At 39.5% G+C, this 27,555-nt stretch overlaps 1 protein-coding gene across 5 annotated transcripts in view; it reads right to left on the minus strand.

Moving 5' to 3' along the window:
• The window catches only part of PDGFRB (platelet derived growth factor receptor beta), a 90,720-nt gene that overhangs the window by 12,628 nt on the left and 50,537 nt on the right, over nucleotides 1–27,555 (minus strand). For all 5 annotated transcript variants that reach the window (XM_088133849.1, XM_088133848.1, XM_007431167.4 and 2 more), the window contains 15 exons: nucleotides 26,509–26,775; nucleotides 25,258–25,400; nucleotides 21,635–21,809; nucleotides 19,869–20,061; nucleotides 16,993–17,108; nucleotides 14,269–14,395; nucleotides 12,945–13,150; nucleotides 10,665–10,759; nucleotides 9,720–9,852; nucleotides 8,000–8,104; nucleotides 7,485–7,595; nucleotides 5,478–5,631; nucleotides 3,689–3,855; nucleotides 3,323–3,432; nucleotides 726–848 (listed from right to left, as the gene is read on the minus strand). In XM_088133849.1, the coding sequence (XP_087989975.1) occupies nucleotides 726–848; nucleotides 3,323–3,432; nucleotides 3,689–3,855; nucleotides 5,478–5,631; nucleotides 7,485–7,595; nucleotides 8,000–8,104; nucleotides 9,720–9,852; nucleotides 10,665–10,759; nucleotides 12,945–13,150; nucleotides 14,269–14,395; nucleotides 16,993–17,108; nucleotides 19,869–20,061; nucleotides 21,635–21,809; nucleotides 25,258–25,400; nucleotides 26,509–26,775 (2,225 nt within the window). The remainder of the gene's footprint in view (nucleotides 1–725; nucleotides 849–3,322; nucleotides 3,433–3,688; nucleotides 3,856–5,477; nucleotides 5,632–7,484; nucleotides 7,596–7,999; nucleotides 8,105–9,719; nucleotides 9,853–10,664; nucleotides 10,760–12,944; nucleotides 13,151–14,268; nucleotides 14,396–16,992; nucleotides 17,109–19,868; nucleotides 20,062–21,634; nucleotides 21,810–25,257; nucleotides 25,401–26,508; nucleotides 26,776–27,555) is intronic.

The following is a 27,555-nucleotide window of genomic DNA, read 5'->3' on the forward strand; positions in this document are numbered from 1 at the left end:
AGATACTTCCATGCAAAATCATCTATGAAGAATTTCAGGAATAGGTTCTAGGGCTAGCATGAAGTGTTACTAATTCACTGAATTATCTTGTGGGTGGGTGGGACCAAAATAATAATCTATGTGAAATATTTTAAGTTTCTTCTGAAACAAAGCTCCTTGAGATGCTTTGCAACTTCCCAATAAAAATAAATGCAATTAAAACAAATAAATAAACGTAAAAATTAAAATCATTAAAATAAAGAGCAATAAAAATCATTAAAACAATAGCAGCAACAACATAAATGTGGTGATCAATTCTCTTAAAAGCAGACGGAAATAGCCAAATCATTAAGGCCCATTTAAAAACTATCTGGGAAGTAACTATGCATATGCTTTTGGTAAGACAAGCAGAGGGATGGACTGTTACCAAAAAAAAGCCATAACTCTTCTGGCTAAGCTTAGATTAATTAAAAACAAACTAGAAGAAGACACTGAAGATGTATTCTGAGAATTCATATTTCTGACCTTAATGGCTGTATTCCGGTATATGGCCAGCCACATAAAACAAATCTTCAGAATGCTCAAGAATTCGAAATTCCTATTTGTGGGTATGTGCCTTTCCCCAAGAGATCAAAAAGCTCAGGTGGAGCAAGGATGCTCCTAAATTCATGCTGTATGCTTAACTCTGCCTCTCTTCCTATTTTGGTAAAAGGGACACCCACAGTCCAGGTAATCTTGCTACTCACATTCCCCTTGGAAATGTAATTTGAATCTCGCATGATGTCTCTGGCTAGGCCAAAGTCACAGATCTTCACCAGTTTCCCCTCACAGATCAGTACGTTTCTTGCAGCCAGATCTCGGTGCACACACTGGATAATAGAGAAAAGACATGCTGTGTGTGTAAATATACATCTCAGGTGTTCTCATTGTTCTTTCAAAAGACGTTATTGTGCCTCAGAGTTTTTCAGAACAAAGCAGCATCACAGAACATTGTGAGACAATGTAATGAATATACTGAAGAGGTCCTCAGGCAATAGCTTTGGAGAGATGTGGAAACACTATTGTGGAAATACTGCTGTCCATGCTGCATGACTTCATTTTCTCCTCTCGCACCACAGCCTCATTTTGCAGACTTCACAATGCTTTAAAATACTCTGCAAAAGCACAAGGCCCACAAAAATGTAAGCAGCAGCGCTTTAGCTGAGACACTTATTTTTAAGATGATTGCCATTGCCACTGTCATAGGTCGCTCAAAGCATATTTGGAGTCAGTTTAACATTAGGTGAAAACGATGGTGCACGTGCACATACAGTACATATTAATGCATCACTTTGCTCAAAGGGAGAACAGCGGTCAGAGGCCCAAACTTGTGGGTTTTTTTGTGGGGAGGGTTAGGTTCTTTTTATTACTGGCTGACTAGAGCACTCTTATCATTGAATGGTACTTGAGTATCAGGCATGTGAAGGCATTCCTTCAGGCAGCAGACGCCAGGAGGCAGCAATGGGATCTTCTCAACTTGTTCCTCTTGAATGCACTTGGAAAACACAGTTGTGAATGCCCCCCCCCAAAAAAACCACTAGCCTGCTGCCCCTGGTGTAGTGGAAGACACTATCCTATCAGCAGGGCTGAAGGAATATTTGACAGTTAGTTGGACAAGGATTAGGGAGAGAATATTTTCTCAGATATAGGATGTCTTGGGTTAATTCTAAGGCTGCTCCATTCCATAGCCTTTGCCTTGCTTCACACACAAGCAAGCCATTGCAACAGGAATTGTAACCGGGCACTAGGGAACAGAAAAACAAAGAAATAGTTTGTTCCTATTGTTTACTATATTGTGGCACTTTATGTCCATGGTTCCAAAAAAACAAACATACAAAATCAGAGAATTTGATTTTGAACATTGACTAAATTTGTACATCTTGCTAAGCCATGTTTTGTTTAACCACTGTTTGTCGAATAACCGCAGTTGCCTGGTTCACATAACATGCTGTGTTTTAGAAACTACAAAGGCTGAGTTCACACCTCATTGTAGAATTATTTCTTTGTACTCTGAGGTGCTGGGATTCTTCTACCCTCCAAATTCATTGCTGGGCAGAACTTCTCACAAGAGATCATGTCTTTCTTGCATATTGTTTTCTTTCCAATTCCATTTCTCCATTTTTATATACATGCCAGGTCCCTCCCTAAGAAATATTCAGTCTTACGAGTCAGGATGCTTCCCAGCACTATTTTTTAACCCTGTGGTGCTAGCAATATGACATTCATACTTTATGTGAAATCTTAATGCTGGCTTGTCAGAATGCACTTCAGAAAAACAACCGCAGATCTTCTGTGCAGTAACTTAGAAGTGGTCTCTATGGCTGCACAAGTTTTAGTCTTTTTTCCCCCTTGCTACCACTATTAGCAAAATGCCTTACATGTCCAAGATGGCTCAACCCTGATCAAGATTATGACAATATAGACATGCTGATGAGTGAGCTACTATGTCTGAAATGAACTCTATGACATGATTAATTGGAGTTATTGTGATACTAGGCTACGCTGCAAGATTTTTTGCTACCCAAAGGAGAGAAGCCAGTGGAACCCTTCCCATCTACCCATTTAATCCAAGGTGCCTAATACCCCAAGCTAGCCAGGTTTGGGAGCATATAAAGCAAAATATACTCACCAGATCTTCTACCTAACTTATAAAGAAAAATACAAACTAACAGCTTCCCGTTTATGACCTATCAAATCTGTAGTCTGAGGGACTACAGGTAGTCCCCAGTTTAAGAACAAGTTCCGTTCCCAAAGTCTGTTCTTAAGTCGAATTTGTATGTAAGCTGGAACAGTATTATTATATAATACTGTATAAGTAGTATTGGGTAATGAACTCGAACCGTTATGTATTTAACTTGAATCATTGCGTATTGAACTTGAATTTTGCTACAGCAGGCTCTGTTCTTAACTATGGGTCATCTGTAACCTGGGTGTTCTTAACCTGGGGACTACCTGTACTTCACTTTGCTTGAATATTCAGGCTGGCTCTGAATATACTGAGCTAGTCTTTTCTTACTGAATGCCATGGCTTTTGGTCTATGCACACAGGGGATTAGGTAAATATGGCTTGTTGTGAAGAAGGATGCAGTAATGTCTAAAAAACAGCATACCAAAGTCTAGTAACACCAACACTGACAGCCCTCCTGTTTATGGTGCTGAGAGAGCCTACTGATACATCCTTGTTCACCTCCACCGGCTTCCGTATCTTTCCTGAGCCACAAACCAGCACCCAACCAACCCCTTCTCCTTTGAATCCAGATATCCATAAATATAGCTACATAATCCTGAGTGCAAATATATTTACATTTTTAGAAGCTAAGAACTCCATTCCATTGGCCACTTGGAAGCTAACTCCAACAAGATCAGTATAGCTGAGGAGAGGAGACTCATTGATCAAGGTCACTTTTTCTGAAGCTGGAAATATAGAATAGATACAGTGTTTACTGAATCACTTTGAAAAAGAGTAGATACATAAAACTATTCTGACTATACACACTATAAAGGCATTGCTGGGATATTAGAAACTTCCTTCACCCAACATTAAATGATAGCATGACATTTAATAATGAACAAAACTTCATTTTTTTGCAATTTCTCTTAAGGCAATTAAATCACTAGAGATATATTTGAAGAATAATTATGCAAGCTGTTTTTCTGTAATCTTCCTTACCTGATGGTGAATAGCTGTCCAGCTCATAGGTCATGCCATAATTGGAAGAATCAATGTCCACATACTTGATTTCACCTTTCATGTCAGACATGGGCACATAATCCAGTGATTCATCCTTACTCATATCCATGTAGCCCCCATCACTTTCTACAGACAAGGACGTATGGCTGCAGAGAGGGATAACTTATTTAAACCATTTGTTTGTCCCATTAGGACAGTTTTATGATAACAAGCCACCTCTAGGATAAAAGCAGGAAGGCAAGAATCAAAACTTAATAGTGTTTCCTCTCACATTATTTGTTTACAATATTAAAAGCTGTCTATAGGCAAAGAAAGGGAAAGTGCAAGATAAATTATTCTGTGGAAGAAAAGAAAGCAGAATGTGATGTTTGCATCATGGAAGCCAGAGAAATATTCCATGTCAAAGGTAAATTAGGTGTAGTGATCTATACACGCATTGTATCTGAATTGCGTATACACGCAAGCCTGAATCAAAAGTTGCTGCATGTGTGACATGCTGGTGCAGATGCCTGAGTTATGAACCATCTTGCCCATTTTCAGTCATTGAAGGGTATCGTGTATATACAGCATGTACCAGAAGTCAGGCTGTATGGGGCTATCACAATGCGTTTTATTGATTTTTTTCCAGAGAAAATGTTACTGTACTTAGGAAGGTTCAAAGGTCATGTATCAAATGAGTTAGGAAGTATTAAATGGAAACCAATTCAAACATTTAATGTAACTTATATAATAAATTGTCTATGGGGCATGACTTTTAGTATACCCTGTATATTTGTATGCAAAGTACCATAACTGGAGGAATCTCTGAATATCCCTTCCAGTGACAAGATTTGGCATATATAAAGCTTTGAAATATCTGTCTTCATTTGACACATGCAGCACATCTTACTCTGTTGATTGGAATGGACATGCAAAAGAAAACAAAACAAAACAAAACAAAACAAAACAAAAAATGCTTTCAAATTTAAATTACATAGAAAAATCAGTGCAATTTTTCATTTATATATGTGTGTATGCTTTTCATTTATTTGTGTGTATGTATGTATATGGATGGATGGATGGATGGATGGATGGAAGGAAGGAAGGAAGGAAGGAAAGAAAGAAAGAAAGAAAGAAAGAAAGAAAGAAAGAAAGAAAGAAAGAAAGAAAGAAAGAAAGAATACATACATGCAAAACATATATTTGCTTTCCTGCACTGCATATGGACAATTTTGCTAAATATTCCTTGCACTATCCTAGGCATAGTCAGAGTGGACTCAGCAGTTTGTTTCTATTCTTTATAAGCTGCAAGTAAAGGTAACTGGAATGCTGCTGATTCGTTTCTAAGACAATTTCTCTATACGTGGATTGTGTAATTTTCAGATGAGATAATGCTCACCTTAAATGAGACAAATACCACCCCATTATATGAGATAAACCTAATGCAATTCTTAAAAAAATAATAAAATAAAATGAACAACACAAGGCAAGTCCAATCTGAGTTGAATTCATTTTAATTTTATTCTGGTTATAAAGAGGAAGTAATCCCCAAAATCTTTTTTAGTGTACCAGAAAGACTATAATCAGAAGGGTCAGGGCTTGGGAACAACACAAACCCTTAATTCTCAATGCTGTGGCACTTCAAAGAAGAATAAATCTATTCTCTCTGTTCCTTTCTCAGTGGGTTTTTATGTATGTCTCTATATTAGTGTGTTTTGCATTTACTTGGCCTCACTACTGTTATAGGTTGGGTATGACTATATTGACAGGTAATCAAATGTACAGGCACCTCTGCAGCCTGTCCTCACGCAGGCCATTCCCGTACAAATCTGCTTCTTGCTTGGCCTTCTCACTGTAGCACTGCAGGAAGGTGTGCTTGTTCCTGTGTAGATAGTCCACAAGGTCTCCGTAGCGGCAGTACTCTGTTATGATGTAGATGGGGCCTGTACAGAAGAAGGTCATCTTCAGTAAGTCAGAGAATACCTATTGCTCATAAGCTAATGATGGACTTGCTGAAGTAGCAAGTCTTTTCAAGCATTCGTTTGGGGATTTGACATAACTGAGTGAACCACCTTTATACACTGAAACTACCATTTCAAAACAAAAGCTAATATAGAATTTCTTCTCTGAATACTCGTTTTTTGTGTGATGGAACATTTTACTTGGAAAAGCATGTATTTTGGGGAAGTCTCACCCGCCTAGTAATATAGTCCAGGCAAAATAGTATCACAAGTGTGGGAAGTAGACTTGCAACTCTCTTTCTGTATGTCAATCTTGGACAGAAAGAGGTTAGTCTTCTTTAAAAGTTAAAATGTCATTGCATATTTTTGTAGAAGCTCGTAAACATACCTCCGATTTCCCAGATATATCCTCAATTTTTCATTATTACAAACCTGGTTCAACAATGCTATGTCAAAGTTCATTTGGAGCATCATTTATTATTATTGCCAAGTATCAGAATAAACCAATGGATTGTTATTTTGAGGTATATCTGATGGCCAAATTACCCTCCCCTTATAGGAGGTATTTGGATCAATTCATGTACTTAGTGGTTGATATTCCTTTCTAAGTAGTGGAGTAGAAGATACAGAACTCCTTTTCCCTATTAGGAGACACGTGTGTGTGATCAAACACACACATTGATTGTACACAGTGATTTGTGTTATTGTCTCCTGGAGCATTTATATATCACACATCTGCCATCTGCTGACTATTCAACTACAAAGCAAAAACCCACAGCTGGATGAGCGTGAGAACCAACTCCTTGTGCCTCTTGCTTGCGCTGACCTTCTCATTGCTTTTATTATTCAGATTAAGCAGCGTTTCTTTTTTCTTTAAGAGTTGCACATACCTGCACAAATTACACAGCATACCTCTACTAGCACTGGACGCTGTTCACAACCAAGCAAGTAGGTAGGACATGCACATTATAATTTTTAAAAACTAATATGATTTTAAACATTTCAGTAGGTGGCAGGAATAGATTGAATTGATAAAAATAAATATATTTCACTGTAGCTATATCAGATGACAGCCATACTATTTACAGACTCAGCTATTTACATAATCATAAAAGCACAACTGAAAAAGAGCTGGCAATTTTTATGCAATGTATCTAGAAAAGCGCACTTTCAAAACTAACCTCCATTAACATTTGAATTTGTTCTGTGATCAGAATAATCTCTATAGTATTGAAGTCTAAAAATAGTAAATAAAGTTGTGTGTATAATGGATTCAATAAGACTAATAGGGCTTTCATTATACATCAAAGGTAGCCTCATTCAAATGGCAACACACAGCTGGCCTTGGCTGATCCTGAAAAGCTAAACACTAAACACTAAAAGCTGTGATCATTAATTGGATGGGAGACCACCTGAGAAGTTCAGGGCTGTATGTTAAACTGGGAAGTTAAAAAAAAAAATCCTGAAAAGGTAATGACAAACTATTAGCACATCATGCCCAAAATTCTACGTAGATCTCTCCATGTAAATCAGCAGGAGCTGAACTTACATTCTAATGGAGAAATGGAAATATGTAGATGGGAAACAGGTAAATGGTAGTGTTCTCATTTGCACAGTATGGAAATTTGGAGAGTGATAAAGGGCAGGTTATATCCTTTTCAGAAAATAGCTATAGAGGAATAGCTCCTTAACTACCGGAATACCAAGGCATGAACATCTTTATCTATCTGCCAAACTCCATGCCAGATCAAAAGATTGGAACTGCAGTAGGTGGAAGAAAATGGCAAGGGCAGAGATAGACATCCAGGTTGAAGAGATGAATATGAAAATAATACCTCCTTTGGTGCAAGCACCAAGCAAGTTCACAATGTTCAGGTGAGGCCCAAGGTGGCTCATGATCTTCAGTTCTGACATCAGGGCCTGTTTTTCGCTGCTTCGGGCTGTGGCTATAGGGTGGTCAAATACAGTAATGAAATATAGACACTTGTTTAAAGTGCAGTCCACACTGGGTTTATACTTGAAGGAAGACTGTGGCAATTTTGCTTCTCCTTGGACACTTAGCCATATAATAGTGTCCTCCATTAATCAGGGCAACATTATATATTATGGACATACTCTATGCATGCCATCTGATTGATTGATTGATTAAATTTGCATGCCGCTCATCTCCCCCAGAGGGTGACTCTGGGTGGCTTGATTGATACCAAAGATAATTGAGCAGGAAGGTAGATAAGCAATGAATATGACAATACATTGTGAAACAACATAAAGGAGGAAGGCAGGCACTGTTGGAAGATAGCATGATTATTTGCATCTCCATGCACAGAGAGGAAAAAGAAACCAAACTCACACTTGAGCATTTTCACAGCAACTCTCATGGTGGACTGGGAATGGCTTAGGCTGTGAGCGATTGCTTCCACCACCCGCCCAAAGGCTCCAGAACCCAATGTACGTCCTGCAGCAAGCAAAACATCAAATAGCTATGTATTTTTTGCTCCCTATAACACTGCTAAGAGTCATAAAACTGCAGCAATCTAGAATTCTGATTAAAATAAAAATAATAAAATAAAATAAAATACATTCTCTACAAACAACTTTGGGAGGAACTGACAGAACTGTTGTATGGATTGTTGTATGGATTGTTCTTTATATGAAAGTGGCAGCATGAGCTATGCTGCTGGGAATGACTAAAGTCTTGGCAGGGCTCTTCCGGATTGGTCTAGTAAGTGTGGGATCCCAATTAGCACAGCATGCTAAATGTGACCACTAGGGGTAGAGCTGACCACAAATTCCAAGCTTCACATTCTCAGATGATTTGTTGATTTATTAAATTCCTAGGCTACCTCACTTCAGATGACTGTAGGCAGCTTCGTGGAATTTAAAGAAACAACAATACCAATATTCCTCCTTTATTCCTGTCAAGTCCACTGTGACAATATTCATGAAATACAACTAAACTACTGCATTGTATCTAGAGCAGCACAATGTATTCTGTTTATATAAGCTGCTAATTGTTTTTCTAAGTCCCCAATGCAAGGAGCTTTTACCCTCTAGCCATAAGCATGGCCGATGCATACCCTGGCAGCCTCTTTTTTCCTGCCGTGTCCTCCTGACCCAGCCCTCATCTTATTCCCAGCCCATGAGTGAGACAGGCTCAGGTCATCCTGAGTCATTTAAACAATTATTCTTAGCGTAACAAGAATAACAGTATTCTTGCATAGGTAATGGGGCACTAATTTTCATGTTTGTTTGTTTTTTATTTCTGGCTACAGCTTAATACTTAGTGATAAAAAATATCAAGTATTCCGATACTTGAAATTGTTTTAGCCACCCCAGAAAACACTGGGATGATCACCAATGCTAATCACCAAGGTGCTTAGTTATGATGAAGCTTCAGGCTTGGAAGCATCATCGTAACTAGTTCTTGCCACAGAAGTCCTGAACTATTTACATGGTTACAAGAAACAGAACTGACTTCTTGCATATCAGGTTCTCAAGAACATTTTAAGATGCAATGAAGTTAATTCTGATTCCCCCACACAATATTCCCAATGTATCTGTATGCATTGAACTGAACTTGTAAGAGTTCATTCATGTTTATGAAGCACCTTACCATACACATACATAAATGGGAAATACTGGGTTTTCCCACAATATTAAAACAATGCATATTGTATTAGAATCAGAATATAGTTATGCCTGTCACTCATCTTTCAGCATCCCTTACAAAGTCTCTGAAAAGAATGCGGGAGATCAAAGGATGAGGCTTCATAGTCTAAGAGCCATCTAATGAAAAACAAGACTCAGACCTGGACTTCTGAATGCAGCCTTCCCCAACTTAGTACAGATGAACTGGATTACAACTCTCATCCTTCCAACCAGCATGGAGAAGAGTGAGTAAGATGGCTTCATCATGGACTGATGCTTTCTGCTCCCATAGAATTTCATTAGAAAAAGTAATTTCAATTGCAAGAATGCTATCTGGCCACGCAATGGGCAGCAGTGGTATTCAGTGGCATCTGGCTTCTATGTACTAAACCTCACTCTTAGTCTGCTCCTCCTCTTCTCACCTAGAACAAGCCTGTCCCTTGGGACCTCCCAGCTGGAATCATAAGGCAGTTGCATAGGGTCCACATAAATATATTCATGTCCATCAGAGCTGACTGACTCAATCACCTTCCAGCGAATTTCATATCGAGGCTTCTGGTAGAAGGAAACAAAAAGGTTAGGAAGATGGCAGGGCTACATAAGATGCAGCCCACTGTAAGAGGAGGCTAACTCTGGAGACCCCTCCTTGTGCAGCTTGCACAAGGCATGGCACACCCAAATCTGTGGTCTGTCTCTTCATACGAAGGCCTTTCTCCAAGGAAGGGTGCTGCCTTCCTTAAGAGAGCTAAACCAGTTCAAGTGGTGCATTAGAATATCAGCAGACATCTCTGCACAGTCACGGATACAGAAATCAAGGGACCTTGAATAAGGATAGCAGCCTGTGACTTTTCCCACCCATTCACTGGGTCCCCAAAACAGCCATTTAAAAGCAGCTCTACTAGCTTTGTTAGCTTTCATGCTATAAAAATAAAGATTATTCCGTAAACTTGGGAAATGTTCTTTTTTTTTTAAACATTCTCATTTTGATAATAGCTATACATTTAAAAAGTTGACATACTGTCATTGAGAAAATGGAGAATATAATTTCAAAATATGAAAAAAGAACATTCATACTATCTCCTACAGTCCTGCACTTGTCCTACATTATGGGAAATTTTGTAAGTAATCCCTGATTGGTATTTCAGGTTATGCTCAGAGCCTCTGCATAGTAAACTTGCAGTTCATTACAGCTGAAGTTCAGCAAGTCAACTATCATTCCTGAAACTATCATTCTCATGGCTTCAGAAGTTTATGGTGCTATCTTTGTTCAGCCAATCATTTTCTGAAATTCAGCACAATTAGTTCAAAAGCTGGGAACACCGATCTTAGTAGTCAGAGACACAGAAGGGCTGAAAGCAGTTTCTTACTTTTCGCCACAAGAAAATGAGGATCACCAGGAAAAGAACCATGAGCACCACAAAGGCCACGATTACTGAACTAATGATTACTTTAAAAGATAGATCTGAAACGAGAAGCATAAACAGAATTATTAAGTTTACATATACATTTATGGCCAGTGGTACTCCAATATACTTATTTAGATTCTTAAGCCACTTTTCGCCTGGAAGATTTACAAAGAGACTTAAAATAACAACATCACCATATTCCCTTTTGGTCTGTCCAGGCTAATTACCACCGTATTGTTTCTAGTGGTTTTGGAAAATTCTGTGCTTTCTGATAGATACAGTGGGGCAAAAAAGTATTTAGTCAGCCACCAATTGTGCAAGTTCTCCCACTTAAAAAGATGAGAGAGACCTGTAATTTTCATCATAGGTATACCTCAACTATGAGAGATAAAATGGGGGGGAAAATCCAGAAAATCACACTGTCTGATTTTTAAAGAATGTATTTGCAAATCATGGTGGAAAATAAGTATTTGGTCACCTACAAACAAGCAAGATGTCTGGCTCTCACAGACCTGTAACTACTTCTTTAAGAGGCTCCTCTGTCCTCCATTCGTTACCTGTAGTAGTGGCACCTGTTTGACCTTGTTATCAGTATAAAAGACACCTGTCCACAACCTCAAACAGTCACACTCCAAACTCCACTATGGCCAAGAACAAAGAGCTGTTGAAGGACACCAGAAACAAAATTGTAGACCTGCACCAGGCTGGGAAGACTGAATCTGCAATAGGGAAGCAGCTTGGTGTGAAGAAATCAACTGTGGGAGCAATAATTAGAAAATGGAAGACATACAAGACCACTGATAATCTCCCTTGATCTGGGGCTCCACGCAAGATCTCACCCTGTGGGGTCAAAATGATCATAAGAACAGTGAGCAAAAATCCCAGAACCACATGGGGGGACCTAGTGAATGACTTGCAGAGAGCTGGGACCAAAGTAACAAAGGCTACCATCAGTAACACACTATGCTGCCAGGGACTCAAACCCTGCAGTGCCAGATGTGTCCCCCTGCTTAAGCCAGTACATGTCTGGGCCCGTCTGAAGTTTGCTAGAGAGCATTTGGATGATCCAGAAGAGGATTGGGAGAATGTCATATGGTCAGATGAAACCAAAGTAGAATGTTTTGGTCTAAACTCAACTTGTCGTGTTTGGAGGAGAGAGAATGCTGAGTTGCATCCAAAGAACACCATACCTACTGTGAAGCATGGGGGTGGAAACATCATGCTTTGGGGCTGTTTTTCTGCAAAGGGACCAGGACGACTGATCCGTGTAAAGGAAAGAATGAATGGGGCCATGTATCGTGAGATTTTGAGTGAACACCTCCTTCCATCAGCAAGGGCATTGAAGATGAAACGTGGCTGGGTCTTTCAGCATGACAATGATCCCAAACTCACCGCCCGGGCAACGAAGGAGTGGCTTCGTAAGAAGCATTTCAAGGTCCTGGAGTGGCCTAGCCAGTCTCCAGATCTCAACCCCATGGAAAACCTTTGGAGGGAGTTGAAAGTCCGTGTTGCCCAGCGACAGCCCCAAAACATCACTGCTCTAGAGGAGATCTGCATGGAGGAATGGGCCAAAATACCAGCAACAGTGTGTGAAAACCTTGTGAAGACTTACAGAAAACGTTTGACCTCTGTCATTGCCAACAAAGGATATATAACAAAGTATTGAGATGAACTTTTGATATTGACCAAATACTTATTTTCCACCATGATTTGCAAATAAATTCTTTAAAAATCAGACAATGTGATTTTCTGGATTTTTTCCCCCATTTTGTCTCTCCTAGTTGAGGTATACCTATGATGAAAATTACAGGCCTCTCTCATCTTTTTAAGTGGGAGAACTTGCACAATTGGTGGCTGACTAAATACTTTTTTGCCCCACTGTATATAGATAATATACATTCTTGTCTGTTGTTCATATACTTCTCTCTTTCCCTGCTTTTGCCTGCCTTTTTTCTTGTTTTTGCCAATTAAATGTTTTGACATTTGCTGATGTTTAATAAATAGCATTAAGCTATATTTTTGCTAGCTGAGCTGAAGGGCATGTGTGCTTGCTGGGATCTGGATATAGGGATTGACTGGGAGGGTGCTGGGTGCAAACTAAACTGGAAATTACCCACAGTTATAATAGGCAGACAGCACACCTTGGGGACACAAAACCGCTTCTGCCATGCCAGTGCAATAACATTCGATATGTGTATACGAGCGTATTGAAAACTATAAGACAGATATTGCAGTACTCACTGTACGGGACTAGGGTGATCTGCTGAAAATCTGTACCCAAGAGATTTTGAGTAGCACATTGGATAAAGATAGGCTCATCTACTCTGTGAAAGTGCAGCTTGCTTGTCACAATATAAAGTTTCAGGTCATCTCTGTATGTGAAATTTGTTTGCAGATTCATTTCTTCTGAGGTATTCCCCAGGATCTTGGTGGTTTTCCCAGCACACCTGTTTTGGAAAGCAATGAAAGAGAGTTTGAGCAGCCTCTCCATCATACTGAGTAATATGTTACATTTATACTGCAGCACAGTCTTACACTTGCATATCTGGAGGATAGTCCCACTGAATTAAATAAGGTTTCCTGGTAAAACTGTCCTATTACAGAGTGAATTATTCAACCCAGACCAGGGTACACCAACAAGTGATTCAGCCACCTTACTACAACTAGAAAGGTCTGTGGTCTGGTCAGTGTTGGACAGGGGACTCTGGATATTCCTTTGGTATCCATGATGGAAGAAAGACAGAATAAAACTGTAATAAAAAAGAAAACTCTTTAAGTGCATCCATACCTGGAATACACTGCTCTGGTCACTATATTTCAAAAAGTATATTGTGGAGTAATAAAATGTGCAGAAAGGGACAACCAAAATATTTAAGAATTCAGGAATTCCCTATGAAGAAAAGTCACAATGACGGAGGCTTTTTAACTTAGAAAAAAGGCATGGAAGCATGGACATAAAGCAGGGTTAACGACAGAGCATCTGTAAGCACCAAAGCATCTGTTGGCATATCAAATGGTAAAACAGCAGCAGCTATTATTCTTATCGTTATTATTTTGCAGCTTTCTCAGAGGAATTATGGAGAAAGCATAATGGCCAATAATTTTGGACAAAAACAGCCCCTGTGAGACCACAGGGATGCTCAGCATATTCAGGGAAGGTTTGTGGAAGTAAAGGTCTCCTCTTCCTCCTCCTCCTTCAAAAATGTATGGGATAACAGAACCTTCCCAAAACAGGGTTCAGCATACTCAGTAACCATGGAAAGTTGATGGTCAACTGGAAAAATGAAAAGGGAGGAGGAGGAGGAGTAGAGGACAACCTTCTGGAGTTGGGTATACTCAGGAGCTGGAAGGTTGGACAGCAATGCCCCTCTGAATGCGCTGAGACATTTTGATGCAGATGTCACTTATTGTGTGATTCAAATCATGAATTTCTTCCATGTATGATAAAATTATAAAAAGATTGATCTGCAGGGAATCCCATGGCAAGTTCTTTCCTGCTGTCCTCTCCACCCAGGCCTCTAGGTGCAAAAGGACTCAATACATTTGGTGTAAATGTTCATCTTACCACTGATCATCATTACAGGTATACCAGGTAACCTCCGGTTGGGGCATTCCTTCTGTGGTACAGATCACCGTTTGCTCCCCATTTGTTTTGGTGCTGCAGTCTCTCAGATCAGTCACTTTAGCTGGGACTGGTTATATTGGAGAAAAGACTATGAGATAACAAATAATTGGGAGTAGGGGTATAGAGCTTTCACAATGGAAGGCTTCCTGAAAGATTAACAGTACAAAGAGTATTTTCTGAATCAGAAACATGAAGTTTGAGTTTATTATTTTAATCAACTTATTTCTGACATTCCATTTATCTTGTATTTTATTTATAGAATTTTTAAACTATCTGAGTGCTTTTAGTTTCATGTTTATAAATCTCTGGAATTAAGTTTATTAGGAAATCCCCTAAAGTTCTGGTGACATACACAGTAAGCAGTTATTGAGCAATGCTGCTACTTGGAAGATTGCTAATAAATGATGCATTGTAGTTATGAGCCTGTGAGCAAACTAATGATCACTTCAAACCACAGAAAACATGGCAGCACTAATATCTAGTAGTCAGGCTTGCTAATCACTAATATGCATACAGTGGTCCTGCATTGAGGAAATAATGCATACTTAGCAATGGGAGAAAATTTCTACCATTTTACACAACAAATGTAAAAATGCAGGTCAGTCTGTACTAAGGCCTCCCTCATCTGTGATTTGATCGTGCATGAGAGGACCAACCTGGCATGTACATGTATTACTGAGAGCTGGCTGGGTCCGGGAGGCAGGGTTCCCCTCCCGGAGATGTGGCCAGCCGGATTTTGGGTGTGGCACCAGCAAAGAACCTGGGGTAGGGGTGGTGGTGTGGCAATTGTTATCCAAGAATTGCTTACAGCTTTCAGGGGCGCTGCCTTGTAGGTCACTGGATGTGAGACCCTGTTCATTAATTTGGGCTCTAGGGATCAGTTGGGATTGTTGCTGTTGTACCAGCCTCCCTGCTGCATAGCAACTTCCTTGCCTGAGCTCCTTAACTCCATTTCCAGGCTGGCAGTGGAGTTCCCCAGTTTTATGGTCTTGGGGGACTTCAACCTGCCTTCTCTGGGAGTGGGGTCTAAGGTGGCTCAGGAGTTCATGGCCACGATGGCCATCCCAGGCCATCCAGAACCCGACGTGGCAGTGTCTATGTTATCTGCAATTGGAGGAGTTTTCAGTGCCCCCCTTGTCATGGTCAGATCATGCCCTGATTGCCTTGGGATTCTCTGGCACTGCTATCCACCGCAGGGAGGCTGGACCCATTAGACTGGTCCACCCCCGACGACTGATGGATCTGGAGGGGTTTCAGAGGGAGCTGGTGAGTGTCCCTATTGATCTGCTGCACGGTCCATCCAAGGCCTTGTTGTCGCATGGAATAAAGGGGCAACTGAGGCATTGGATCACATCATGCCTATGCAACTTCTCCCCTCTCAGGGATCCTATCCTATACTCCTCATAGTATATGGAGGAGCTAAGGGAGATGAAATGAGAGAACAGACGTCTAGAGCGCTGCTGGTGCTCAACTAAGGATGAACTCAACCAAACATAGGTTAGAGCTGCTGTTAAGGGCTAGCTTGTGGCAGTAAGGGCAGCAAAGCAACAGTACTTCACACTTATTGTGTCAGCAGGCTGCCACCCTGTGGCTCTGCTTTGGGTGACATGAGCCCTCTTGGGTAAAGGGGTCCCAGGGAACCTTTTGCAGGGACATGTGGAGGCACGTTACAGGTTCTGTCATCTAGGGAGCTACATCTGGCAGGCCCTAGGTGGTGGGCCTTTGCTGTGGCACCCGCATTGTGGAATCTTTTTCCCCCAGAATTGAGGTCAGCCTCATCACTTCTGAGCTTTTGAAGGTCCCTCAAGACTTGGTTATGCCAGCAGGCCAGGGGACCCCAGGGGATGGGTGAATTAGTGAGGTAGTTCCAGTATTTTTAATATCCCTCTGTCTATTATTTTCTTTTTCTGTTTTAGTTCTCCTTTCATAGTTTTTAGTGTTTTTAAAATAATTATTATATAATGCTTTTGGGCAATGCTTGTTTTACATATTTATTGCTTTATTAGCTTGGCATACACCACCCAGAGTAACTTTTTGTGAGAGGGGCGGCCATATAAATTTGATTAATAAATAAATGAAATAAATAAATGATGCATTATAGTCATGAGCCTGTGAGCAAACTAATGATCACTTTAAACCACAGAAAATATGGCAACACAAATACCTAATAGTCAGGCTTGCTAATCAATGGTATACACACAGTGGTCCTGCACTGAGGAAATAATGCATGCATAGCGATGGGAAAAAATTTCCACCATTCTACACAAAAAATGGCAACTGAAGGTGCCATAAGACCTTCATTGATGTGAACCACTGCAAATACCAAGCATAAATCACAGCTGGCCTGTTTGTTGGGTCATTTGATGCCAGACCCATTGGTAAATAGCACTAAATTAAGGCTTGGCATGTCATGTGTATATACACTGTGTATTTTCCACTCAGTTTTGTTTAACAGAGCATGGGCTTTTAATAAAATGCAGAGCAGACCTGGTTTTGAAGTTTATCTATTCTTGGTACACCTAAGTGAAAACTAGTTGCCCTGTCCTGCACACTTAAAGTTACTGCTATTATATGTTAAAATAAAGTTACTGCTATCTAAAACTATATGAGTTAAAATAGAGATACATTTAATAAAAGATAATCTTTGCAAGGAAGTGTGCTCACCATTAATCTGCAAGTAAAAGGAGAGCTCTTTTAAGTCATCTTCATGAAATGCTCGGACAGTGTACAAACCTCCTTCACTTTGTTTCACCCTTACGAGGGTCAGAGTAGTTTGATACCTGGAGGAAATTTTTTTTGCAACCGTTAAGATATTGGAGCTTATATGGAAGCACAAATTATGTTACTTTCAAGGGGGAAGTTTTGCATTCAAAGAGAGAAACCCATTCATTTCAGTTAAGCTAGAATGAATGAATGACTCTTGTGATACTTTGATAATCTAGAATTTGCCATCATGTATCAAATGAGGGCTAAACTAAACAATGCATAGTGTGCCATCCTGTTCCAGTTTCTAATTTACTAAATATAAGCCCCCGGAGGCTTAATTTGTATTGGACCAATGAGTACAGAGAGGGGGATACAAAAATATTTCCCTCATCTTTGTATTATTATTATTGGTTGCATAGTCAACCAGATGTTTAGACTGGATTTGGCATTTTTATCAACCTTTCGAGCCCTTCCCAAGGACCCGGGATAGGCAGATATTGTTATTTGTTGGTGTTAAAGGTATTGTTGCAGGATGGAAGCTGTTCCAAGTAAAGCTGCCTTTTGGAATTGATTGATGGTGATTTTATCAGTGCCGATGGTCTTCAAGTGGCACTCCAGATGTTCTGCAATTGCACCCAAGGCGCTATTGGTACTATATTTGCTTTTTCTTGCCACACTCATGCTACTTCTATTTGCAGGTCTTTGTATTTTGTGATTTTCCCCAGTTATTTCTCTTCTATTCTGGTCTCTCCAGGTATTGCAATGTCCATGTTCTTAACAATTGTTAAGTCTGGGGTGTTGTGTGGCAGGTGCTTGTCTGTTTGAATTCTAAAATCCCAGAGCACTTTAGCTTCTTCATTTTCTATTACTTTGTCTGTATTGTGGTCCCACCAATTCTTGCATGTAGGCAAATGGTATTTCTTGCAGATATTCCAATGCACCATTGTTGCTACTTTGTCATGCCATTGTTTGTAGTCAGTCTGTGCAATCTTGCAGCATCTAACTAGGTGGTCTACTGTTTCTTCAACTTCCTTGCAGAGGTGGCATTTTCTGTTTGTTGCTGTCTTCTCAGTTCTAGCTTTATATGCATTTGTTCTTAAGGCTTGGTCTTGTGAAGCCTTCTTGGAATCAATCCAAGCTACATTCAGTTTGGTCTTCCTTCTCTTGCAGTTTTCCAAAATCATCTTGCCAATTAGTTCTTTTATTTCTCTGCTGTTTGGTTGGTTTCCTTTCTGCTCAGGTGGAAAGAGCTTGTTTTCAACTAGATGCTGTTGGACTTCATCAACTACTGTACAACACCAGTTAGCAATTTTAAAGTTGTAGGTAAGCAGATAATTGGCCTGTAGTTGCCTGGTGCTGTCTCTTTTGTTGGATCTTTTCACTGGTTCACTGCAATCTCTCCACTGATGGATTGGTAGAAATGTTTCTGATTCAACTGAAATTGGAGATTCTGCCTATGTTAGGCAATTCAAGTTTAGTATCTGCTGATCTTTTCGGCTAAGGCTGTTATTTGCTGCTTTATTATTTCCAGTGCTTCTTTGATCTTCCTTGTTTCTAGGTGATATTTCTTGATCAGGTATTATTGGTCGTCTTGTTCTTCAGCTTTTTTTCTTCCCTCTGTTCTAGCTTGCTTGCATCTGATCTTAGCATGCTGACCTTATTTTCCAACCTGATCTTCTATTTTGGTGGTGCACTTTTCGCTTTTTTTCTTGTTTGTTGATTTTGAATCCAAGGTATTCAATTGTAACTACAACCATGCTGTACATTAGTTCATTTGTTTCTTGCAGTAAGCTGGTGCTCATATTTTATATTACAGTACTGACATCTTTTAATACTTGTGCTGTTTCTTTGTAACAAGCTTCACTACAGGCAACCTTATTCTGTTGTTTTTGTGCTGTTCTAGGTGCTCAGTTATTCTTTGTTTCAATTCCTCTTGCTTTTTAGTTAAAGGGCTTTGTTCTTTCTGAGGAGGAGACAGAGGAGAAGGTGCCTGGTTTGGGAATGAAAATGATTCAATAGCTATGCTGGCTTCCTCTACTGCTGACTCCCCCTAGTTTGCCTCTACAGTCTAAGCTACTTCTGACAAGGCTTCAGTTTCTTTGCCCTGGATAGACCTTTGCAATTCTTCCAGTTCTACTTCTGTGAGTACTTTATTTCGTATTATAAATTGACATTGATCTTCTAGATTCTGTTCTGTTATTTCTGATTCTGGGTGTTGTTCTTTCCAGGACTGGTAAATTCTTTTCAGATATCCTCTTCTTATTGGACTTGTTTGTAATAGCAGATCATTATTTCTTTGTTTTCAGTCTTTGTATATTTGCGACGGGTAAACAATTTTTCTTCCAGTAGTCCTGCAGCTGCTGGACCGGGTTACTCAGCCAATAGTTCTGAGTCCTGTAGCTTTGTGACCACTTGTCACCAGATGTCCGGGAACTAGAGCACCTAGCATGGTCCTCGTTGACCCAGGTGATGACCAGTCCTGTAGGTTTCTGTAAATTATGTCTCACCATATTGTTTATGGGAGAGGCATCTTTGCCTGGCTCCTCTGATGAGACTGTCCAGTGTGGTTGAACCAATGGTCTAGCTCTCATCCTTCTTGGAGCATGCAAGCCCCACAACCATGTCAAGGTAGTGCCTCACTAGGGGCTACTGTTGTTGTTATTATTATCATCAACTTTTTCCATACAGGTGCAAAGTTTTAAAAAATCCATTAGTAATAATACATTTTTCTTAACACAGGAAGGATGAGTACCTCTACATGATGTATATGTCAATTAAAAATAATAAATGGCTTAATGCTGCAGGTACAAAAATGTTGAGGTGGAACAGTTTACCTGGTTTCTGACAAATTCCTTCTGTTGATAGCAAATTCACTGTTGCTCTTAGACGTCAGGGTCTTGTTATTCTGAAACCAGAGGATGGTTGGACTTGGATAGGCTTCGATCTCCACCAGAAAGGTGTGACTTTTGTGCAGTTCTGCAAACACGGTCTCATTCAGAACAGAGTGGAAAATCACAAAGCCATGCTCTAGGTCAGAAAGGGTGAATTGAAAAGTCACAGATGGATCTATATTAGCATCTTCTGTTTCACACTATGAGTTAATGATGAGGATAGTAAAATGGTTCCCTGTTTTAGCACTAATTGACTATTTTAATAAGCAGCATAAAATCATGTGTTTTAAAGAAAGAACCTCAAATTGAAGCTTAACATTACTATCTTAATTTAGAAGAACTGTAACCTGTGTTTGATATTTTAAGAGAGGACCCTTGAAGTCAAATCCTAACTAAGATCCTTTGCCAACTACTCTGAGATATTTGGGTATAGTCCAGTAAAGTAAGCCAAACTAAAAGAAAAATGTCTGCTTAAATTATTAAAATGTTAAAGCAAAAATGAAACAATTATTAAAGAACTTGCTTTCATATGAACAGAATTATGGATATATTCACAGAAGGGTTACTCAAGGAGAAACGACTTCCTGATTCTCCACTTGGATCAGTAGGAAAAAAGCAATAACCTGGGCTTAACCTATAAGCAACTATGACTTTAAAAAAAAAAAAAAACATCTAAAGTAAGTGCCAGACTTTTGCTAAATGGAACTTGTGAGAAGAATAGGGAACAGCATTGCTACTTAACTCTATAAATGTCAGGATGAGCTTCTTTTTTTAATTCTTATTCACAGAACAGGAATACCTCATCACTGCTTTTCTGCAGTTTTAAAAGATGAGAAGCTTTGTAGTGTACCTCCAGACTACCTTCTTTTTCACTGAAGTAAAAAGTGCACCAAGTTTGAGGCTTCTTTCTGACTCCTCCTCCTTACAATGCTGAACTGGTCCAGAGTGGTTAGTAACAGAACACCTGGAATATCTGTTTTCTTCCCCAGAGTAGGAAGAAAAAAAATGTCTCCTGCTCCTTAGCGGAGAACAAGCTGGTGTGCAAAACATTAGGCCATGTTTATTTTTGGTGGCTTGTTCCAGAGAGAGCAATGACACCAAGCAGACCTCATGTCAAAACCAGGCTTTTGTCTAGGAATTCCTTGATTTTCTTTAGCTCCCCTCGAACATGAAGTGTGACTTTGAGAAAGACTGCAAGCAAATATTTCTCAATGTTTCTGAATGAACAAAATTATGAAGAAACTAATAAGGAAAAGACTGTTTTGCTATTTTTGCGAGCAATTTAGTCTGGAGTTTGACATAACCATCACACAAGGTTTTCTGAAAGAAAATCAGTGTTTTTATCACAATCCCAGTTTAGATAAATTTTAAAACCTCCTATGCCACTTATGGAATCTATGCTTTTTCCTGAAAAAAACATTAGCTGAAACCTGGAGCAAAATACAAAACTTTTACAGAGATGCATTGCACTTTTTGTTTATAGTCTTGTAGCAAATCTGTGTTTAAACAAAGCAAAATAATACTGATAAACTGATCTATGCATTATTATTATTATTTTTCAGTTGGAATGAATTGAAAGGGGATTTTTTTTCCAATTTTGCTTATGAAAATCAGTACTATGCACTACTGAAATGCAGAAAGCCATAAAGGTTCTTTCAGGAAGATTTGGTGTCAGGCTGGTGACGAGAAAAAGATTTCACCCAACTTACCGATCACTCTGACAGAGATACTCCGTTCTTCTTTTTGTACATGATAGGTGTCAATGGCCTCGCATACGTATAGCCCTTGATCATTCAAGTCTGCGTTGTGAATGGTTAGGACAGAACTAGTGTGATGTTTGACTCCTGGAACAAAACGTGTCCGAGGTTTTACCTCCTTGCCCATCTGCAAAAGACAGTAAAGATAATGCAGTGGAAGTAATACTTAGTACTAGTCCATTCAGAGTTTCCAAAGCTGAAAAAACATAACCATACGCCATTCTCAAACGATTAAACAGGTTTAGAAATAGTTCTAGCTTTCATTTAGGGAAATATATTTTCTTTACTATGTGTATGACCATTGCTCCTCTCTTATTAGTATAGTGTCTGATCATCACATAGCAAGTAAGTGTAAGAGTTCAGGAGAAAGCATGCCGATAGCGAGCCTGAAATATACGTATATGATAAAGTCACAGTATGCTTTCTCCCTCCTCAAGCAGCAGGTTTCTAATTTTCTTTTGTACAATGCTTCTTTGATGAGGATATCTGACAGTAATAAAAAATATAAATCTGCTACTCTGCATGATAAATTGCACAGCTTTCTCAGCTTCCCTGTTATATTTTTAAACACAAACATGAATTGCAGCAGAACCTCTGTGATGATATTACAAAGTAGTATTCCAATCTCAGTTACAGGAGAAGTGAAGGAAAAGTGTCTCTAAATTGCAAGGGACTAGATGTGACAGAGCTGAACTAAACACCAATAAGATGCTACTGATTCCTGTTCTAGATAGGGCTATACTCTCCTTTAAGGATCTGGGGCTTCCCTTGGATCTAGCACTGATGTTTGGCAGTCACCTAACTTCAATGACAAGGAGGGCCTTTTATCACCATTTGCTGATAAACCAGGTGCATTCCTACCTGAAGGAGAAAGACCTGGTTTGGGTGAGTCATGTGATAATCTCAAGGTTGGAGAATTGTAAAGCTGTTTTTAGGCAGTGCTTGAAAGTGGTCCAGAAATTGTTGCTGGTCAGAACATAGAAGCATGGGTTGTCCACAATACGCCCACGCCCCCCCACCCGCCAGTTGAAACAGCTTCACTTCTTGCTGGCTGTCTTGTGAGGCGAATTCAAAATGTTCACAAGGGTATATAAAGTCTTACATAGCTGAGACCAAGCTACTTATTGGAGTGACTATTCTTGTATAGTTCACCATCGTTTAAGTTAATAATGGGGCATAAATACAATTATTAAACAGCTGATTTGGCTTTTCCGGTGGTGGGGCCAATATTAATGGATATTGCTGGAGTTGAAGAAAGCCTGTTTCCTATTAATTAGGAATGGGTTGAAACATACTTACTCCCATACTAGGGAACACTTTGCTTGCTTTTTGTGAAGCAATAAATATTATATTGTTCTGACAAGTTTTCAATAAGATGATTGATGCTGGCTATTTCTGTAAAGGACTACTTTTTTCCACATTTGTTGACTTTATTTCTTCTAATACTGTAATTTGCCTTGAGTCTCTAGAAGTAGGATGGTATAGAAATGGTCACAATAAATAAGTAAATAAATAAACAAACATTTTAGGGTTTTACTGTTATGTGTTTAGCATTTAGATTTCTTCTTTTTAAGGATGGTGTTATTATTGTTTTTATCGTATTGTGTAAGCTGTCCAGAGCTGCTAAAGTGGTGGGTGGCAATGCCTAATTCTGGGGGTATTAAAGCAGGGATGTGTAACTCAACCACAGAGAGGTTGTGGCTGCTTTGCTGGCTTGGTGGCTGATGAGTTTGCTAGTTTTCCCACTGATGTATGGTGAGTTCGTGGGTGGAAAGGAAAAAGTCCTTCCTCTTGCTAAACCTTTTCAAAGTCACTGGTTTGAGCAGAGAGCCAACAATTTATAACAAAGCTTTGCTTCTCCCAGCGATCCTACTCAATCATGCTGAGGGAGTGAGCATGACTAAGTATCCGTCTCATTATATGCATGGGGGGGGAGGGAGGGTATCAAGTCAGGCAGTCTGATGAAAGCAGCACTGTGACATTGTGACACCAGCTCTGCCTCTTTTATACATGTGTTGGGATATCTCCAAAAGGGCAGAACTTGCGGGGTGACAGTGTGATGACGCTGCTTTTGTCATTTTGAAGAAAGCAGCCAGAGCTACAGATGCCCATGGGCGGGAATGTGAGCTTCAGTGGCATGCCTGTATTAGTGGCATGTCTGTGAATGGGTAGATGTCCACGTAAACCCCCTGGGCCATTACTGAATATGGGTATTGTAGTTGCAATTACTGAAAGAAAAATTCTAAGGAGCAATGAAGTTAACCAACTGTGAAAGCTATTACTTCCAAGTGGAGAAAATGGGGGAAATGGCCATAACTAGAAGACAGGATTCAACAAGGAAATCTAGTCATCTAGCTGGGACAGCTCCTGCTTATTTACTAAATTAGTTTTCTGTTAGTAATCTATTTTATATATGTACCTAGTACAAAGATTTACATGTGTCAAAATAAGAATCCTTCATTCTGATATTTAATAATTAATAATTATTATATTAGATTATTACTAATCTGTTAATTAGATTAATATAATTATATGATATTAGATAATTAATATCACATACAAGCAACGATTTCTGAGTCAAGCTCAAGCTCATAGTGCTCAAGCTCATGTTAAAAAACAGCAAAGAAAGGTTTTCGAATTCTCAAGTGACCCAGATGGATAGATATAGATATATACGCTGCCTAGAGTCACTTGTATCGTGAGATGGGCATCATGTATAAATTTGAAAAATAAATAAATAAATAAATAAATAAATAAATAAATGCAAATAAAGTGAATGTACCCTGGCACCTGATATACAGCAGTACTCTTAAGAATGTGTAGCATACATTGGGAAAAACTCAAGACAACGGCATGAATACAAGTAACTTACAATTGCACTTGTTATATAAAGAGCTGCCATGAGGAAGCCCAAAGGGCTTTAGAATTAGGGACGGAGGAGTTGCCTTCTTTCACCTCATTCACATAATATGGTAAAACCATAATTGTTGATTTTGACTTTGTATCATGTGTGTGTGACATTGCAACATAACTAGAGCCAGTTTGGTCCAGTGGTGAAGGCCCCAGGCTAGAAACCAGGAGACCCAGGTGAGTCCTAGACCCGCCTTGGGCATGAAAGCCGGCTGGGTGACTTTGGGCCAGTCCCTCTCTCTCAGCCCAACTCACCTCACAGGATGGTTGCTGTGGGGAAAATAGGAGGAGGAAGGAGTATTAGGTATGTTCACTGCCTTGAGTTATTTATAAAAATAATAAAGGCGGGATAAAAAAAATTATCTAAAAAAAAACACAAAAGGGTGGAGCTTCCAATGTGACATTATGATGCATGTTTTGTCATTTTGGCTTCATTGTGGTTAGGAAAGAATATCTGCAGTTGTTCCTGTAATAATTAAGAAAGGAAATGCCTTTGTTTTGCTCTGTAGGCCAAACTATTAATTGCTATTGTGAGTGATGTCTACGTATACTTCTGTAGAGGAGAAGTCTCACAGTCTATTTTATTTCCTATGAGAGATACAAACACAAACACTCACATGTGCACGTGTGTGTGCCCACACAAAGATCCACATCCACTTGCTTACCTTCTGTCCAGGATAACTCCAGGTGTAATTGATCAACTCAATACCTCTTACTGAACATGTCACAGTGATATTTTCACCTTGTTTCAAAAGAGTTTGCACTGCACTGATAGACATGTTGATTACGTTGGTAGGAGAAGAAGAGACTGTAGAAGAACAAAAATAGTGAATAGGGAGGAAAGGTAGCTCACAGCAACTTATGGGGAAAATAGTTGCAGCAAGTTCAATCAATATGCAGCTGTCAGGGAGAAAATTATTCTCCGTTGATTTCACTGCATGGACAATTTGAAAACTTCAATATTAATAAAGCATAAGTTGTTAAGAGTGAACAATAACTGGCCCAGGGCTACAACAAGAGAGCCTAGAGCAAGAGAGCCTAAAGTGGAGTCCCTGGTGCTCTCTGAGCTTGGTTGTTTGCTTGCAGACATTTCATTACCCAACTAGGTAACATCATCAGGCTGATGGTGAAGGACTCCACAGTTCAACCCTGAGCTACCTATATTCTCCTCTATTAGAGTCTAAAGTCTTAAAACCCTGTGGAGAACAGGGCAATGCCTGGCATTGAACTTAACTACAATGGAGATGCCAAGTAAGTTTCCTAATGAAGACTGTGGCATAGCATTGGCACATCAACAAGGCCACCTGACATGACTATTCCCTCAACTTCATATTGAGAAGCAGTCAGAAAAATAAATTCAACTTAAAATAATCAGAAGAAAGACCTATATGCAAAGCAGGTTAAATATTACACAGATATGATCAGCTTCTTTCAGATGTATCAGCCCATGCCAAAGAATTCACTTTGGCAAGGAAATGATGTAGCTTCTTCTGCAACCTATTCACTTCTCAGTCATTTAATGAATGTGCTCCCACTGAAAACAGAAGTAAATTTTTGTATTTTAGTGTAGGAAGACTTTTCAAATTAAAGATGGATTTCTTTGCAAAGGAATGCAAAATAAATCGCTCAAGATTTTTAGTGGAGCAGATGTACAAGATCTATCAGTTCTACCCACCAGAATGATGGCAGGCAGCAATGAACAGAGTCTGCTCTTTTAAGTCTTTTTCAGATGAGTGCAGCCATTTTTTAAAATTACAGGGCTTGTCTTCTGTGTGGCATTCCCCCTGCACCCCTACCTACAACAATATTTTGTTTTCTCAACCTTTCACTCACAGGACCTTCTCCTTTTCTGTTCCACACACTTGCCAAAGCTATGCATGATGGTGAAAACTGGCAAATATTGATCAAAGACTCACCTTGGATGCTATAGACATAGAATGTTTCAGACTCAAACTCTTCACCATCTATTGTTGCTTTGCAGATGTAGGCCTTGTCTTCAAACTGCCCTTTAAAGCCTTGTTGTGGAAAATATGTTTCAGGGACTGGATCACTAACCCTCTTTTCATAAAGAGCCACTGTAGCATTTGGGTTTGTCACACGGCAAGGAATAATGACTTCACCATAGCCTGTGCTGAACACAAATATGTCTTCCTGGTCATTTGGTAGGAATGGCATAGAGAGATCTATGAAGAAGAAGAATGGAGAGAAGCTGATTTCATCTTGTACTGGGGAGGTATCTAATCATAAAGTCTGAAGATAGATTGATTGCTTCAAACAGCCTCCTAGATGCAATAATAAAGGATATAATTGTGTTCAGAGCCAATTCAGTATGGAATATGGTGGTGGAATGCAACAGTAATGTTTTCTCTGCAGAGACATGGCTTTGTTCCTCTCTCATTTAGATTAAAATTACCACAGTACGATAATGTGTGTTTTTGTGTTTAGCATGTATATAAGTCTACGTATGTGTGCGTGTACAGGTACATCTCCAGAGTTGGTATGGTAGGCATTAGTATTAAACAGGCTGCCAGGTTGATAGCTTTTATACACGGAGACAGGGGGATTTATCTCAAGCAAAAAACCCCCTGTATAATCCTGTATTCACACCATGGATCAGTTTAAAGCAGGAACAGGATTTTTTCCCCCTCTCAAAGTCTACATTACCATGGCTGAAGTCCGTTAGGGGCTGCTTTACAGTGGTGGCCACAGCCAAAGCCAAAAGTAAGTAGAATTACAGGTATTCAGTATATTAAAAACAAAAAAGATATTTGCATCTAGGCATTCTCCTTCTCCAACTTTTGAAGGACCTCCCCAATAGGTAGATGGTAGATGTAGTGGGAAGAAGCAAATAGTATTAATATTCTAGGAAAAGGGGTGTGGCCTGGAAAAATGTGAATCTGATTGAGATGCCTGGAGAGTTTTGCATCCATAACAGAGAGTCCTTGCTGTTCTTCTAAACTTTC

The sequence above is a fragment of the Python bivittatus genome, unplaced genomic scaffold, assembly GCF_059951505.1.
Source record: "Python bivittatus isolate LINGU-HERP-01145 unplaced genomic scaffold, Pbiv_v1 ctg000080_np1212, whole genome shotgun sequence".
Lineage (NCBI taxonomy): Eukaryota > Metazoa > Chordata > Lepidosauria > Squamata > Pythonidae > Python > Python bivittatus.